Source organism: Cyanistes caeruleus, chromosome 16, assembly GCF_971803275.1.
Source record: "Cyanistes caeruleus chromosome 16, bCyaCae1.hap1.1, whole genome shotgun sequence".
Lineage (NCBI taxonomy): Eukaryota > Metazoa > Chordata > Aves > Passeriformes > Paridae > Cyanistes > Cyanistes caeruleus.
Window position 1 is genome coordinate 7084940 of NC_141716.1, and position 16640 is coordinate 7101579.

The 16640-nt window shown below is 53.7% G+C and overlaps 1 protein-coding gene across 1 annotated transcript in view; it reads left to right on the forward strand.

The window, feature by feature from the left end:
• Positions 1 to 16640, forward strand: part of HELZ2 (helicase with zinc finger 2) — a 30611-nt gene that overhangs the window by 4933 nt on the left and 9038 nt on the right. Inside the window, exons 2-9 of the mRNA XM_023939720.2 lie at positions 4291 to 5427; positions 5528 to 5711; positions 6852 to 6959; positions 7512 to 8035; positions 8373 to 9005; positions 10128 to 10911; positions 11338 to 11413; positions 12715 to 16225. Coding sequence (XP_023795488.2) covers positions 4433 to 5427; positions 5528 to 5711; positions 6852 to 6959; positions 7512 to 8035; positions 8373 to 9005; positions 10128 to 10911; positions 11338 to 11413; positions 12715 to 16225 — 6815 coding nt within the window. The 5' untranslated portion in view covers positions 4291 to 4432. The remainder of the gene's footprint in view (positions 1 to 4290; positions 5428 to 5527; positions 5712 to 6851; positions 6960 to 7511; positions 8036 to 8372; positions 9006 to 10127; positions 10912 to 11337; positions 11414 to 12714; positions 16226 to 16640) is intronic.

Below are 16640 nucleotides of genomic sequence, written 5' to 3' on the forward strand. Positions count from 1 at the left end.
GGCATCTGGGAGCTCCCGGTGAACTTCTTACAGTTGGATAAAAGCAAATGCAGCATCCGGGGGTCCACGTGTCTCGGGGCTCCGCACAAACTGGAGGGTCTGTGCCTGCACACACACTCGGGCAGTGGTGTCACAGCTGCCACTGCAGCAGCCAGGCTGGTAGTGCCAGCTCTTGGGTGGGATGTGGAGTGAGCTGTCTGGTTGAAAAAGGCTGGGAAATGGGGGCGCCAGGAACTTTGGAGGCTGTTTTTGCGCTGGAGGGAGTTTCCAGAGAGGTGCGTTTTCGGTACAGCCGGGAGGGGTGGGGTGGCACTGACCAGCATCTGCCAGGCAGCTCCATTCCACCGCTTCCAAACCCTCCGGCCAGCCCGGCTGCACTGATCGCTGGCGGGGTGCTGGAGGTGCTGGGAAGGTCTCGCACTGTTGCTCTGAGTGCTGCTTGTAGTTGAGGAAGAACTTCCAAGGGGCAGTGCTTGGTTAGGTCCGGTGACCGTGCTGGGGGGCTGCAGCCCCCCGAGACACAGGGTCCCCTGTCCCCATCCCTCTCCCAAACACTGATCCACGTCACTTGCTCTGATCGAGGGGCACTTGGCTTACTCCAGCGTAGCACGTTGCCTAATATTCTGTCAATAATTAACAAAGCCAAGAGCTCAGAAGGGCCGCCTCCCTCCTGGTGGGATAGGATGGGTGCGGAGCACCAGGATGCAGGGGCACGATGAGCATTTCTCTACCACAGCCGTGCTTCCCCTCGCCATTTCCAGGGAAATGTGATTATCTCTGGCCACAGCGCTGCCCTGCAAGGCGCCTGCCAGGGACGATGCTTGGACACAGCATGGCCCGGCCCTGACCCAAAGCGTCTTCCTGAGCCCGGAGGAAATGCCATCGGCGAGGCCGTGGTGTGCTCTGTTTGGGTTTGCTTTGTGGCAAGGCTGGACCAGGGCTGGGCAGAGGGTGCGTGGTGTGTGTTGGTGCCTGGGAGAGAGGCAGAACTCGCCCAGATGGGGCTGGGGGTACAATAAACCAGCCTCTGTCTGTCATGGGGACTTGGGACCCATCAGCAGGATGCGAACGGCTTTAAATGCCAGGCTGAGCTTTTCAGGATCAGTATAAAAAAAGGTTGTTTTTTCTTGAAATATACAAAATTCAGCTTGTAAATCATGGTCTGTGGCTTGCTGGTAAATACTGCTCCCCATCCACTCTTACCTTCCCTGGAGATAAACTTGGATTTTGCCCTGTTGACATGAGTTTTTTTCCCAGTGGGGCAGCTGTCTTGGGGCGTACCTCCCCGAACTTCCTCATGCCTTGTGTCCTCCCTCCACCCGAGCTCGGATTGCAAAAGTTTCCTTAGCTTTTTCTTTTTTTTTTTCCCCACTTTTTTTTTTTTTTTCTAGTATAAGAGTGCTGTAGAGAGAAAAAAATCTTTAATTTGGCGTCAGCACTAGTGCTGTGCAGAGACTTTGAGCGGAGTTTGCACTTCCCCTTCCTCTTCCCTCCCACCTCCAGACCCAGAGCATGTTCTGGCAGTTTGCTCAAAATCAAACGCCTTCTTAAAAAAATAAACAGCAGGGGAATTGACCCTTTTAAAGGTGGAATATTCCCTCTTAGCTTTTTCCAACTGGGATGTCCTGCCTAGGCATGAATTCCAGCGGCACCCTGGCTGTCCAGCACGGTCTTTATGGGCAGTTCTTCAGCGTTTAAGCCGGTGGTGCTGCAGGACCGCGTCTCCCACGAGCTCTGCGGCTGTGCAAGTGCCGGGACCGGGATGTTCGGTTCCCTCTGCACGGAGCCGGGTGCCGGCCAGCAGATTTCTTTCTCTCCGGTGTTTAAGTGAGGTACACCGGAGTATTCAGCAGTTACTGTGTTGCACAGATGTCGCACAAAGCCTGAGCTTGAGCGCCTTTCCCAGGAGGGCTCGGCCGGAGGCGGAGACTTCCAGAGGAAGGAAGGTGGAAGCGCTATCGGAGGGATAGCAAAGTGTTCCCGAAACTGCAGATCTCAGTTCCACTGGGAACGTGCTGCCCTCGCCAGCTTCAAAGGAGCTGAAAGGCTCTCGGCGGCTGAGCCTGACCCGTGTCCCGCTCCGGGCGATGCCGCTGTGGAAATTCGGGAACAGCCTGGCCCCGGGTGCCCCTGCCCTGTGCCGAGCTCCCGGGGCAAGCTGAACCTGCGGTCCCGAGGGATGCTCCCTCTGCCCTGGGGTCCCGCTTAGCACCAGCCCATCCCTGATCTCCCGAGGAAAGCCGAGTGGGAATGCTCCCTTCGAACAAACAGTCTCCCCACGCTCGAACAGGAGGGATTGTGACCCCAAAAGGTGCGGGTCTTTTTTTCTCCTGCGGTCCAGCCCTCGGAGCAGGCTGTGTCTCCCCAGACTTCTGCCTGGTTCTTAGTGTCTGTGAGTTTTTCTGGTACTCACAGCCTGGAGAAATTTGACAGGAGCAGCTCCAGGTGGTCTGCAGCCCCCACCAGCACCGTGCTGCCTTTGCTGTCTTGCTGGGAATCAGGGGAGCATCCCTTGATGCCCTTGGGGCATGAGACAGATCATTCCACTCCCCCTCCTCTCTTTATAGGTGCTTATTTTCAAATTTTCCCGAATTATTTCATTCCCATGCAAAGCATTTTATTGGCATCAGGCAGCACCAGAACCTCAGCTGAGGCTCCAATTTTTCTTTTTCTTTTTGTGGTAGAACCAGAACAAAGAGCTCCTGACCCCTGAACCACAGAAAGTTTTATTCCAATGACCATGACCTTGTTACTGCCAGAGGACAGGAATACCCTGGCTCTCTGCTGGCCCCAGCCAGCTCAGGGTCACTGCTCTTCTTGCACTGCCAGCCTGCACTGAGTGCTTCAAGTAAAGGTTTGGAAGCGAAGTCACAGAGCTAAGTCTGGGTGATTTAGCTCTGAGTGCAGAGCTCGTGGCGTGGCACAGTGACCCCAATCGAGCCAGCGCCGGCGTGGGAGTGTGCCACGGAATCCCACAGCTTCCCGAAGAGGAAACCTGCAGCTCTGCCCAGTGCCAGGCTTGCTGCCAGGCCTTGAGAGATAAACTGGGCGGGTGTTTATCCACCGAGCACGTGTCTGACCTGATGCACACAGAGGAGCAGGATTAGATGACTCCTTCATGGCTCAGCAGCAGGTGGATGCTGTGACACTGGGATGGGAGGTGAAGAGCTCTTTAAGGGTATGCTGGGAATGTGAGTGATGCTCTAGCCACTTCCAGCTTGGTTTTGTTGTCTGGAGCTCCAGCTGGAGCAGCAGCCTCAGCATCCCTTTCCCACCTTGCCCAATACCCTATTTAACCCAGAAGCGAGGAAAGGATTCTTAATTAAAGGTGCAGAAGCAATGCAAGGTTTGCCTTCCTCCTCCACTGGACCTCAACCACAAATCCTGCTCTTCCCTGGCATTGCCAGAGATCAGTCTATGGTGGCTGCTGGCCAGGAGCCCGAGTTGGGTGCTCGGCATGAGGCTGGTGGCTTTCCTTGGCAGCACACTCTGCCCACAGATGTGCTCGGGCATGTTCCCTTCACCCTGACCACGTGGCCCAGCCACCAAACCCTGCAGCATCATTCCCAGGAATGCTCCTGGCCTCTGGTTACCCAGGAAACTGATGGGAAATGCTGGAGCTGGTGGCTGGAGAGGGCAGTGAGCTGTGAGTTGCCTTCCTGGCCGCCAGGGCCGAGCTCTCCCAGCCGGATGTTTACTGAGCTGTCAGATGGAGAGATGCCGGCAGGCTGCTGTTCCAGCATGCCCATCTCCCAGCCTTGGGTGCTGTGTCCCAGGAGCAAAGAGGGCGGCTGCTTCATTAATTAATTCCAATTAATCTTTTGTGCTACGGGGCTGAGGGGCTGGAGCTGGGTTCCGCCTGCTCGGCGTGGGGCTGCCTGGCCAACTCAGGGAAGCAAACAGGATAAAGAAAGTTGGCTGGAGGGACCCAAGGTGGGGCAGGCGCTGGCAGCAGGAAGTTGGATCATGTGTCCATGGTCTGGGGAGATCAGTGGCCGCTGTTGGGACTGTGCTGGGCCCTCTGGAGCAGTCACTGCTTTGCCACTTTGGATGGTAAATACTGATGGTCTATGGGGACACTGGGGACCAGGCTGAGACCTGGGAGCCAGCACCACTCAGCAGCCTGATTGCTGTGCAAAACACTCCCCTGGGACTGGGCTGGTGGGAGAGGGTGCCAAAGCCGAGGTTGCCTGGGTGAGGTTCCTGGCAGTGCCGGTGCCTCTGTGTACAACCAGCCAGGGATTGTCTGATGTTTCCTGATAGGTCACTTGTTCCTTGTTCCTTTGTCAGGCTTCATGAGCTCGCACCGATGACTGGCAGGTATGCAGTGAGCTAGGACAAGGCCACTCACTCCATGGCACCACCTCCCCACGGCATCACCTTCTAGGATCTTCCTGCCATTAATATTGCCCCGCTCAAGCTGCAGCCGAAGATGCCCACGGCCAACAGCCCGAAGGTGCCGCTGGGCAGCCTCCAGCAGCAGCTGGAGCTGCTCCTGGTCTGCTCCAAGTGCAGCGTGAAGGAGAACGAGATCACCTACCACCCGCGGGAGGTGGAGCACAAGTGCATGTACGAGATCCTGCTGGCGCGCTGCCGCAGCCGCAGGAGCACAGCATGGAGGAAAGTGTCCCGGCGACCCGGCTTCCCCAACCCGGCACGCTACGCCGTCTGCAGGTACTACGTCATGGGGCTGGGCTGCAACAGGCACAAGAACCAGTGCACCTTCGCCTGGAGCGCGGAGGAGGCCATGGTCTGGAACTTTGAGAGGGAACATCAGCTGGAGCGGCGCTGGCTGAAGGCGGCGGTGCTGCAGGCGCAGCTGGGGGGCCACCCCGCTGCCACCCCCACTGCCAGTGCTGCCGGTGAGATCACCAGCGAGTTTGGGGGGTACTTCCAAGAGATCTGCAAGCGCTGCTTTTTCAGCTGCCCCCAGCGCATCACAGTGGGTGGCCCTGGGTGGCTCTGTGAGTCCCACCGCACCTGGGACCCGCTCCTGGTGCACGTGGTGCTGGACAGCCAGAAGAAGCAGCAGTACACGGCCATCCGGCCCTGCCCCGAGTTCATGGAGACCCTCACCTACTGCCGGTTCATGTCCCGGGGCCGGCCCTGCAGGCACGGCCCGCAGCGCTGCCAGTACGCGCACAGTGACGTGGAGATGGCCATCTGGGAGGCTGAGAGGGAGCACGGCTTGCTGCGCTCCGACCTGCTGCCATCCGCGGGCGCCGGCAGCACCGACGGCAAGCCGGCAGCGCCCGCGCCCGTGCACTTCTACTGCTGCCTCTGCCTGGTGACCTGCGGCTCGCAGGAGAGCTTTGAGAACCACTGCTCCTCCATCGAGCACGTGCAGATGCTCTCGGCCGACAGCTCCATGCAGTGGGTCCACCGCGCGCCGCCGCTCGGGCTGACCAAGTTCTCCCTGTGTAGCAGGTAAGGTGACCAACAGGGAAGAGGGCAGGAGCTGCTGGCTCCCTGAGGATCCCCATGCCACCAGGCACAGGTGGCACCTTGGACACCTCTCTCCCGACAGAGCGGAGGTGTGTGAAATGGGGAACAGCTGCACCAAGGCTCATTCCAAAGAGGAACTGCAGGAGTGGATCCAGAGGGTGAAGGTTTCCGTGAAGAAAAAGAAGCAAGCCATGAAGGATGGGCTCTTGTCCTACCAGGACCGGCTCCTTGCTGAGTATAGGATGTGCTCCAACGAGGTGTTAATTGTGAGTTAATTGAGAGTTAATTGTGAGTGGTGGGCACAGGGTGGGAGCACTTTGGTCCAGCCCATCACAGGAGAATCCTCTGATGTGAGAACTTGGGAATGGAACCCACTGTTATAAATGCAAAGGCAATTTCGGGTTATATAAAAGAGAAAATTTATTATCAAACAATAATAAATTCGAACAAAGAGAAAAAACTACAATAAAATAAGCAGCGCAGCGCTGGGTGGACAGGGTCTATACACAAGGTATAGATGCTCTCAAATCCACGCCTGAGAGTCCTTTGGCCTGGGTTTTTATAGGAAGTTTGTGTCCCGAGGCCAAATTCCAAGCAGGCACCCTTTGCTAAGAGGTTCTTAATTGTTCGAAGAATAGATTTCCTGGCACTGGAGAATAGGGTCAATAGACGTTGGGCAGAGGCTCCTCATATGTAAAGAGGTCCAGGATGTCTTTTTGATATCATTTTGGTCCGGGCCATTAGGGTGGAGTGGTGGGACTCATCCTGGAGCCGATGGCTATCTCGGCTGGCTCCTCTTCCTTTGTCTAGTTTCTCCATTTCTCCAGCACAGGTGGGCAGGGCGGAGATGCTCAGGTTCGGCGATATCTCGTCCGGCCCGTTCTTTTGTTTGTTCGATGGCCCGTGTCCTGCCCATTCTTTCGGGGCTGATGTGCCTGCTTGCGATTGTTATCTGGGTGCTTGGCTGCAATCTGTTGCTTTGGAAGAGAAATCCTGCCTCGACTTGGAGGAGGATTTCTCATTCCATATTTTCATCATTTACAATTACATATACTTTATTTAAACCTTTTCTTTCGAATTTTTATTCATTCAATTCTTTATTACACCACTGATCACCTTCCTAATGGAGATGCAAAAAGGGATGTGGCTTCCTCCTTCCTTCATCTCTTTGGAGATAGGAGAGCCTGCTGGGGTAGCCATGCTATGCCGTGGGTTCTCTTGCTTCCCAAGGCTGCTGCGTGGGGACTCAGAGCAGCTGTGGGTGAGGATGGAATATGAGGATGCCCTCTTGATCCCTCTTGGGAGGATGTAGCGTAAAGGCAAGGATAAAGTGGCACTGTGGAGGGCTCTGAGGTGTGTCCTTGGGATGCTGCCTTCAGTCCCTCTCCTCTCATGACTCCCCACAGATGGCTGAGCATGTCGAGGGTGTCCAAGTAGTGTGTGAGCAGCCTCTGCATGTGCAGCTGGAGGACAGGAAGAAGAAATACCAATGGCGGTTCAAGGTCCACTCTCAGGTAAGCTCAGACCTTTGGAGGGTTTTGTTTGGTTGGGGATTTTTATTTAGTTATTATTTCTGCAAGGAGCAGAAGGATGGGGATTTGGGCATGTTTAAATGAGGACACGTGTTGGGTATTCAGGAGCTGCTCAGGTGGTGCTTGCACTGGGGCTGTGTGCAGGGAGTGCAGCCACTGTGTCTCCTGTCTTGTGCAGTGGTCCTGGGACAGACCTGGCTGCTCTCAACACCTTCCCTCTATCATCACTAATAACAACATTCAACTGTTTTCCTGCCCAGGATTTTGTGGATGTTGGGGGCAAAAGCCTGTCTTCTTCAAAGTAGATCTCCCATTTACTGCACACTGGTTGATATTGAACTGAAACCTGAGGTTCTCTGAGACCTTAGACTAATTGCTGCGGGATTGCACGAGGAATAAGCTGTGGTGCAACTGACACAGTGTTTGGTTCCTCTAGCAGCTTTTTCTAGGAAATGCTGCTGGAGCATCTCACCAGCTGCTGGGCTCTTCCCGTGGGCTGCCCTCACTGTGTCCTTGTCTTCTCCTGAATGGCAGATGCGTCTGCAGCACGTGGCCCTGCTGAAGCGGAAGCCTGGAGTCAACTTCTACTTCTCGGGGAATGGGCTTTCCCGGGGCCTGCAGTACCTTTGTGGGGAGCACGTGGCCACCGTGTCCTCCTCGCGCCACGCCGCACTGGTGGAGGTCAGCATGGAGTGCTGCACCCTGGGCATCTTTGAGCAGTGGGTGGTCTTCGACTTCGGCAAGCGCCCCGTCCTCATGCAGAAGATCAAGGTGAAGGTGGGCCGGCGGGAGACCCCCCAGCACGTCCCCAGCACCAGGGACAGCAGCCGCCCCGTCAACTTCGTGCGCTGGGATCGGGGTAACCGGATCATCATTCCCAGCATGCCAAAGACTGATGAAGATGTGGTTCTGCTGGCAAAGTACAAACCTCCTGCTCTGGCACTGGATTTCCAAAGTGAGAGTAGTGCAGTCATTACCATCACCCGCCTCAACTATCGGGAGAGGATGCACAGCTTCCTCTTCCGTGAGGAAGAAGCTGAGCAGGCTCTGATTGCCAAGTAAGTGCCAGGCGTGGACCCTTTTGGGGTTCCCCTTCACTGGGGACCACAAGCCTGTTGCTAACCCTTGGGGCCACGCTGCTCTTGGGGTCTTTTGTCCATTCCGGGTTGGGTCTTGTGGTGTCTTCCCAGAAAACTGGAAACCTGCCAAGAAGGATGGCTTGCTGTGTCTCATCCTGTGGCTGTGGATTATCTAGAGCATGGTTTCTGTCTGTATGTGCTCGGGGGGCTGGCAGACCCTCTCTGGGTGTAGGTGGCAATCCCCTCTCCATGGGGGAAGGCTCAAGAACTGACAGATCCTTTCTCTGCTCTTCATTTGGGTGTTTCCTCCTTTCAGACTCAACCTGCGTGTGCTCATCTCACTGACCCCCATGCTGCAGAGCCTCTCCATGGGGGCGAAGTTTGCTCTCTCTGGGGAGCTGTTTGCTGAAGTGCCTACCCCCTACAACCTCTCCCCGGACACGGATGAGGGGTACCTGCTGAGCAGGTCTGTGCCCACCGCCTTCCTGGCGCTTGACCCACCTGTGAACAATCGGGTTTATGAAGTTTTTGTGGAGCATAAAGCCACCACGGAGAAGACCATCTGGCTACAGATACCTAGCAGATGCTGCTCGGAGCTGAATTTCAAGGCAAACACCTCCCACAAGGTGGAGATCCAGTTCCAAATAGACCAGCTGCTGTTCCGGCAGTGGCACCAGGCTGTGGACAACCTGTTGGATGAGAAACTGGTCCTGCCAGATGTTGCCAGTTGTTCCATCCCCTACTCTCTTGGGTCACCACAGAGAGGCAATAGCAAGCAGAAAAAAGCCATCTCCTTCATCACAGGCCAGACGACCACCAGCCGGCAGGTGCCACCTCTGCTCATCTATGGGCCTTTCGGCACAGGGAAGACATTCACCTTGGCCATGGCCACCCTGGAGATCCTCAGGCAGCCCAATGCACGGGTGCTCATCTGCACCCACACAAACAGGTTAGCAGGGAAGGGGCAACAAGAACTGTGGGCAAGCTGGTGCATTGCTCACTGAGGGGTTGAATGGGAGACAAGGTGTATGAACAGGAGGCAAGCTGCCCTTCAATTGCTTGTTTAAATAAATTAGTTATTATTGAATTTGTCTTAAGCTGCTCTAGTTCCTGCTAGGAGGAAGCCTGGCATGGGTGGAAGTCTTTGTGGAAGTGGCAACACAGACTCACAGAATCCCTGAATGGTTTGGGCTGGAAAGGACATTACAGCTTGTCTTGTTCCAAGCCTTTCCCCTAGACCAGGTTGCTCCAAGTCCTGTCCACCCCGGCCTTGAACATTTAACATATTCCTACCTCATGATAAAATGGGAATGTGGCTGGAAGGACAGTTTTCTCCAGCCTTTATTGTGTACTGAAACAAGTAGAAAGCTGCTGTCTGACCATGCTGGGATAATACTGTGCTCTAGATGCCCTTGAATACTGTTTGGCTCTGTGTACATGCCAATCTATTGACTTTTCCACGGAGTTTGGGGAAGAGTAAAAGCAGATCTGGTCTGAATGCCATTGGATCTGCCTTCAGAGAAACCAGGCCAGGACTGTTAAAATTAGAGCAGTTACACTGAAAAGAGTGTCCACATCTGATCCTGCAGGCTGTTACTGCCTCAGTTTTTAATGCATAATAGATGGTGACTGCTAATCTTAGCCTGTTCCAGGCTGTTTGCTTGCACAGAAGCTTCTCCTGTAAGTCTTGCCTCACCCGTGGATGGGAATGCTTTGTTTTGAATCCTCTCTCAGAGGAGAGCTCCCTGTCACTTGGCTGGCCCTGGACAGCATCAGGGCCATAGGTTTTGTTGGGCACATCACATTTTTCCATAAGTATTTCAAGAGATGTAGTAGTCCCAAATACCAGTTCCTATTTTAAATCATACTATTGAAAGAGGCTGGGAATTGGTGGCTGCGTAGGCACTGGTTCCTTTGTGCAGTTGTAAATGTCTGCTGTGACAAGTGTGGTGTCACCAGAGCCAGGAGAGAAACTGGATGTGTGCTGCAGAATGTGAGAGAACTTTGTGTCACAGAATTTAGGAACGGCACCAACAATTCCTTGATGCTTTTCCCTTTTGTTGCCCTCCAGCGCTGCTGACATTTACATCCGGGAGTATTTTCACAACTACGTGACCACGGGGCATCCATGGGCTGTTCCCCTGCGGATCATCTCCCCCGACCGGTCCATCAACATGACGGACCCCATCACCCAGATGTACTGCTGCCTCTCGCCAGACCAGCGCTCCTTCCGCCACCCCACGCAGGCCGAGATTGATAAGCACCACATCATTATCACCACCTCCATGCTATCCAAGGACCTGAAGGTCCCCCGGGGCTACTTCACCCACATCATGATCGACGAGGCTGCGCAGATGCTGGAGTGCGAAGCTTTGGTTCCGCTCTCCTACGCCACTTCTGACACCCGCATTGTCCTGGCTGGGGACCACATGCAGATAACCCCAAAGCTGTTCAGTGTTGGGAGTGGGCAATCTGCTGATCACACCCTCTTGAACCGGCTCTTCCAGTTCTACCAGAGGGAGAGGCATGAGGTGGCCATGAAGAGCAGGATCATCTTCAATGAGAATTACCGATCCACGGCCGGAATTATTGAGTTCATCTCCAAGCACTTCTACATCGGCAACGGCAATGCTATCCAAGCCAGTGGGAACATCCCACCCCATCCCGAAATTTATCCCCTTGTGTTCTGCCACGTGTCTGGTGTGGCTGAAAGGGATATCTCCATGATTTCTTGGCAAAATGTCTCCGAGATAATACAAGTGATTGAGAAAGTGAAGGAGATCTACCAGAGGTGGCCAGATGAGTGGGGTGTCCGGGACCTGAAGAAAATCTGTGTGGTCTCCCATGGGACGCAGGTGCGTAGAGGAATCCTGCATTCCATCTGAGGGGGCCGTGCCTGCACTGCTGACTAAACATCCCCTAAGAAAGACCTTTTAATCTATTTATTATTATTTGTGCTAGTAAAAATAAGAAATCTGGGGTCTCACGTGCCTTCAGTGTATTTTTTAGGCACTCTCCATTTGTGGAGAGTTCCACTGTGGAATCTCCAGTGTGTCCTGGGTGGTTGGAGGAAAGATGGTGGGATGACCTAGTTAAACTCTTCTGTCAGCATCTTCTAAACAGGTTAATGACAGGGCAGTGGGAGCTCTGGCTGAAGTCAGCCCAGAAATGTGGCTGCTTTCAAGTAATTTGGGGAACCTGCAGCTGGGCAGGATGAGGGACCCTGGTGCTTGGTGGGGGGCATTTCTGAGCTGAGTTCAGTTGTGCCTCTTTCTTACCAGGTTTCTGCAACAAGACAAGAGCTGAGGAAAAATCATCTACAAGATGTGGTGGTGGAAAACTACGAAAATTTGCCAGGTTTGTGTCTTGTGCAACAGTTCCTCATGCCTGGCTGCATTTTGGGGTCTTTTGTGTGTGTTATGCACAGCTTTTGCAGTCATGCTGGTGGACAGGAGGGTCCATAACAACTACAGCCACTGTGTAACAGGCAGGGGGAAGAGACATTGGGGTGTTAGCAGAGGAGTTTCCAACATCTTTACCTTTTCCTCCTTGTTAAAATGCAAAATATTGGCTATTGTGGAAAAATACTGTCTGGGAGGTGCTGCCAGGCAGAGCTCCCCTGCCCTCGCCATGTCTCTGCCACCAATGCAGTCCACCTAACACCAATTAGGAGGGAGTGTCTGGAACTCCTTTGGCTGATTTCCATTCCCTTCGGGTTGGTAGATCTTTGATTTTGTCTTTTCCTGAGTGAATAAGATTTCACATTGAATTAAATCTGCAGCCAGCTGTCAACTCATTTCAAATATATGGACGTTTCTTTGTAGGAGGGTAAAAACCCTGTAAGTGCCATCCCAGAGACTTGAGTATGTGTGAATCATGTGAGGCCCTAAGTACCAGTGAGGGAGGCGGGTGACAGAAGGGAATTGAAACCAGGATGGCTACCAATCACAGAACAGCTCACTAGAGGAGGAGTCTCCTGCTCTGGATGACAAGAGAGGGATAAGGCTGATTTTGTCCTCAAGGACTTAGTTTATGACTCATCCGTGTTTTCATTATCTTTTTTTTTTTTTTTATTGTGCAGCTGGGACTCCTCATGGTGAGAATAACTTCCCCTGGGGGTGTTTGTGATTGCCACACCCTTTCTTTACAGCCTCTTCCCAGCTCTGACATCACTAGGATGCCTCTTGTTAGTTATTATTTGTTGTGTGATCAGCACAGCTCTTCCTGAGGGGAGAGGGATCCTTGCAAATGATCACTGCTCTTGTTCCTGCAAGACCCTCAGTTCCTCAGGGAATTTGAGATTCACAGCAAACTTTTCCTGTGTTTGCAAGGAGGGGCTGCTGGTGGCACTGGGCACGCTGGACTACTCTATGGGTGCTCATGGCTGCATTGCCCAAGTGCTGTCTTTATCCCATCTCCAAGCTGTCCTTTCCTCCCTGGTGTGTGCGTGGTGGTGCCTTGTGATGTCCACCCTGGTTCATGCACTGAGGATCTCATGATCACCAAGAGCTGCTTTACCCACACTGGGTGACCCCCACGTTTCAGCCAAGCGAGGTTACATCACTCCATGGTGACACAGTATAGACAGGTAGCAGCCAGGCAGGGTCTTCCCCGTTGTGTTCTCATGGGTGACTTTTCCCTTGTCCCCTCTGGTGCAGGGCGTGAGTTTCGAGTCATAATCATCAGCACAGTCCACACCAGCGAGAGCCTGCATGTCTCAGCCTCCCACCACCTCGAGTTCTTCAACGAGGCCAGAGTGCTCAACACCATCATGACCCGGGCTCAGTCGCTGGTGGCTGTGGTGGGGGACGCCGTGGCCTTGTGCTCTCACGGCCAGTGCAGCAAAGTATGGAAACGGTTCATCCAGCAGTGCATTGATAATGGGAGCATCTTCCCAGAGAACCTGACAATGGCTCAGATCAAACAGGCTGCGTGTGACAAGGAGAGCTGGAGCAGGAGCCTGGAGGGGGACGAGGAAGACTGTGACACAGACTCCTTGAGCTCTGAGGGTGAGAGCATGAATCCTGATGATCCCATCCTCCAGGAGCTCTTAGATGAGAGCAAGAACATGCTGGTGACAGTGTCTGATGAAGGGCTGCTGAATGTGAAGTCTGAGGCTTCAAACCAGTGGAAAGACAAGTGGGAGTATGTCAGCTTCTCTTCTCAGATGATGCAGCAGTACCTGCATATGCACCCACAAATGTACAAGAGGTGCGAGCTGGTCAAAGAGGCGTTTGACAGAGCTTCTGCCTTCACCCTCAATGACTCCCCTGCCATGAACATCCAGATCAAAGGCAGAGTTAACTGTGGGACAGCCTTCACTGGGGACGAGGTGCTGGTGGAAATCCTGCAGAACAGCACAGGCAACAGCAGCAGCCACCGCCCACAGGGGAGGGTGGTGGGCATCCTGAAGCGTGCTGAGAGAGAACGGACCTTCATCTGCATGATGGATGAGTTTGATCCCCGTGTGATGATACCCATCGATCCCACTGTCACCAAAATATTTGTCCCGGGGCTGAAGGAGAAACCCAATGTCATTCCCATCCGCAGGCTTGTCAATGGGAAGTACAAAGTGGTCAGCTGTGAGAAGATCAGCCAGGAGACAAGGAGGTGCCAGTTCTTCTGTGTCCAGGTCATCTCCTGGCGGGAAGGGTTTTACTACCCCTTGGGGATAATAACAGAGATCCTGCAGGCAGCACTGAATTTGGAAGAAGGCTTAAAGATCCTTGCCTTGGAGTATGGTTTGGAGAACAAATACCCAGCTGCTGTCACCAGAGAGACAGCCAAATACACCTCCAACAGCAACATAAACCTCACCAAGGAAGCTCTGAAGGACTGTCGGAATTACATGACCTTCACTATTGACCCCCAAGGCGCCAGGGATTTGGACGATGCTATCAGCATTAGGGATCTTGGGCGTCACTATGAGGTTGGGATCCATATTGCAGATGTGGCTGGCATAATTCCCAAAGGGAGTGCCTTGGACCTGGAAGCAAAGAAGCGAGGTGTGACCTACTATGCTCCCAACCAGGAGCCTCTGTGCATGTTCCCACCCAAAATCAGCCAAGATGTCTGCAGCCTCCTGCCGCAGAAGGATCGACGGGTGATCTCCCTGTTTGTCACCGTAGAGAAGGAGACTGATCAGATGTTAAAGGGAATCTTCACCATCTCCGTGATCCGCTCAGACAGACAGCTGTCCTACGAAGAGGCAGAGCTCTGCATTAAGAACTGCTACAGGGGAGCAGCAAAGGCCCTTCGTTTTGATACCCTGGAGGACTGCATAGCTGTGGCTTATCACTTCTCCAGGATCCATCGGAAGTTTCGGCTGCAGGAGGACTGCTTCTATGACCGGCTGGATGAGGAGAGTTCCCCAGGTAACAGGGGGTCCCATCAGATGATAGAGGAGTTAATGATCATGTTCAATAGTTTTGTGGCCGAGTTCCTCACCAATCAGGAGGTGACCAGAAATGTCACTCCTCTCCGGTGTCAGTGTGAGCCAAGCCTTACACAGCTGTCACACATGAAAGAAAAGTACAGCCACATCATTCCTTTGTCCATCCATCTCTTACATCACCTGGGAGAAATGCCTCCTGGACAAGACTCCCCTAAAAATGTGGAGTTCAGTCTTCTGGGCCCCATCTGGGAGCACCTGCAGTCAGCTGCTAATGCCCATGACTTCCAGAAGATGCTCGACCTCGTTGTCACTGATGACATCCACCCAAAGCTGGCCCCAGTGGTGCTGGAGTTCAGGAGGCTGCTCAGCCGCTCCTACTTCTGTCGCTCCAACTCCACTGTCCAGTCTAAGGCAGGCCATTACTCCCTGCATGTTGACTCCTACACCTGGGCCTCCTCTCCCATCCGCCGGTACGTGGATGTCGTGGTCCAGCGGCACCTGCATTCTGTGCTCCGCAAGAAGCCCCTCATCTATTCTGCGGACGACATTGAGTTTCTCTGTCACGACTTCAACAGGAAGAATACCCAGGCGATGACGTACGAGAAGAGAGCCCACTCCCTGCAGATGGCCTGCCAGCTGAAGGACCAAGTCCTGCAGAAGATTGCCTTTGTGGTGGATATCGAAGAGATGAGCAGGTTTTTTAAAGCCCTGTTTCCCCTGAACAATGAGAGTCTTCCGGATCCCCAGAGAATTAGTTACAGATCCCTTCAGCTGATAGAGCAGCCTGTGTTCATCCAGCAGCGGAGCAGCATCAGGCTGACCTGGAAGAGGAGGATGTACTCTGCAGAGACAAAGGAGCAGAGCCTGCGGGAAGGACCCCTCTGCGACAAGAGCGTCACCCTCTTCCGCACCCAGACGTGGCAAGACGTGCTCACGGCTATCAGGAACGAGGAGTTTGACAAGGCCGCGTCCCTCCTGCGGCAGAGCAAGGAGCTGTACCACCGGCACATAGGCTGGGTGCGGAAAAGCTCCTGCTCCCACTACATGGAGCTGTCCCTGGAGCTGAGCGCCGGTGACGCGCTGTGGTTCCAGCTCACCACCGACGTCAGCCGCGGCTTCCTGGTGCCCTTTGTGCAGCTGTGGTGTGTGACACCGGGGTTTGAGGTCTGCCTGCAGCACATGGAGAAGCCAATCGACTGCTTCTCGGCCTATGCCACGCTGCCATCCAAGGACAGGTACAAGAACCCAACGGAGTACAACAAGGTGTGGATGCCCATGAGTGCCATGGAGTCTGCATCGTGTGCCGTGGCCGAGAACGACTCGATTGTCCTCCATGATATTAAAATAAAGTGGGCAAAGCAAAGGACAAGCAAAGGACAGCTGCAAGGGAGCTTTATGCTGAACAAGAAGTGGTTGGAGGACTGCTCCATTGAAGTGGACTTCTTCAACTGTTACCTGTGCATTCGTTTAGGTGGGCTGAAGCTTCCCAAGAGCCCCCAGAATGCTGAGGAATGCCTTAGCCATGGCCTCCAGAACCTGTCTTTGCTTGACAATGGCAAATTGGAGAACAAACTTGTGGTTGATCCTGATACCTACACCTGGGTGGCTCACGGGGTCACGGAGGAGTTCAGTGATGATGACAAGTTGGACAGGTCTGCTCAGCAGACTATGAATTTTTACGTCCACTATATGTCTATGGAGACCATCCCTGTGGAGGTCTCACAGGATTCTGCCAGGTTCACGGTGGAACTCATTCCAAAGATGCTGCCAGACATGTAAGTGTGCTCTGGTTCACCTGGCAACCCACAGGACCCCTCTGCTGCACCCCCATGGGCTTTTCTCACTGCTGTGGCTGATCCCCTGAAAAACCTGCCCTTATCTTTATTCTGACTGGCCATACTGTTGGGCTGTGGGTCTCTGGGGAGTGTGGCAGCATTCCTTGGGTCTGCTCTCCAGAGAGTATCATGCTCTTCTGGTTGTCCTTTAGAATGGGGAGATAGGGGAAGGTGCTGAAATTTCCCTCAGGACCAGCTTCTTATATTACCGGGTTGCTGCAATATGTGTTACAAAAGGCCAAGTGAAGCTCTGGAGTGGGGTTTACTTAGAAGAGCTCCCTGATTTCCAAATCATTCCCCTTTGTTGTTGCTGCAAAACAAGTTCTGTTTTTTTTAAATCAGAGCTGATGTTTAG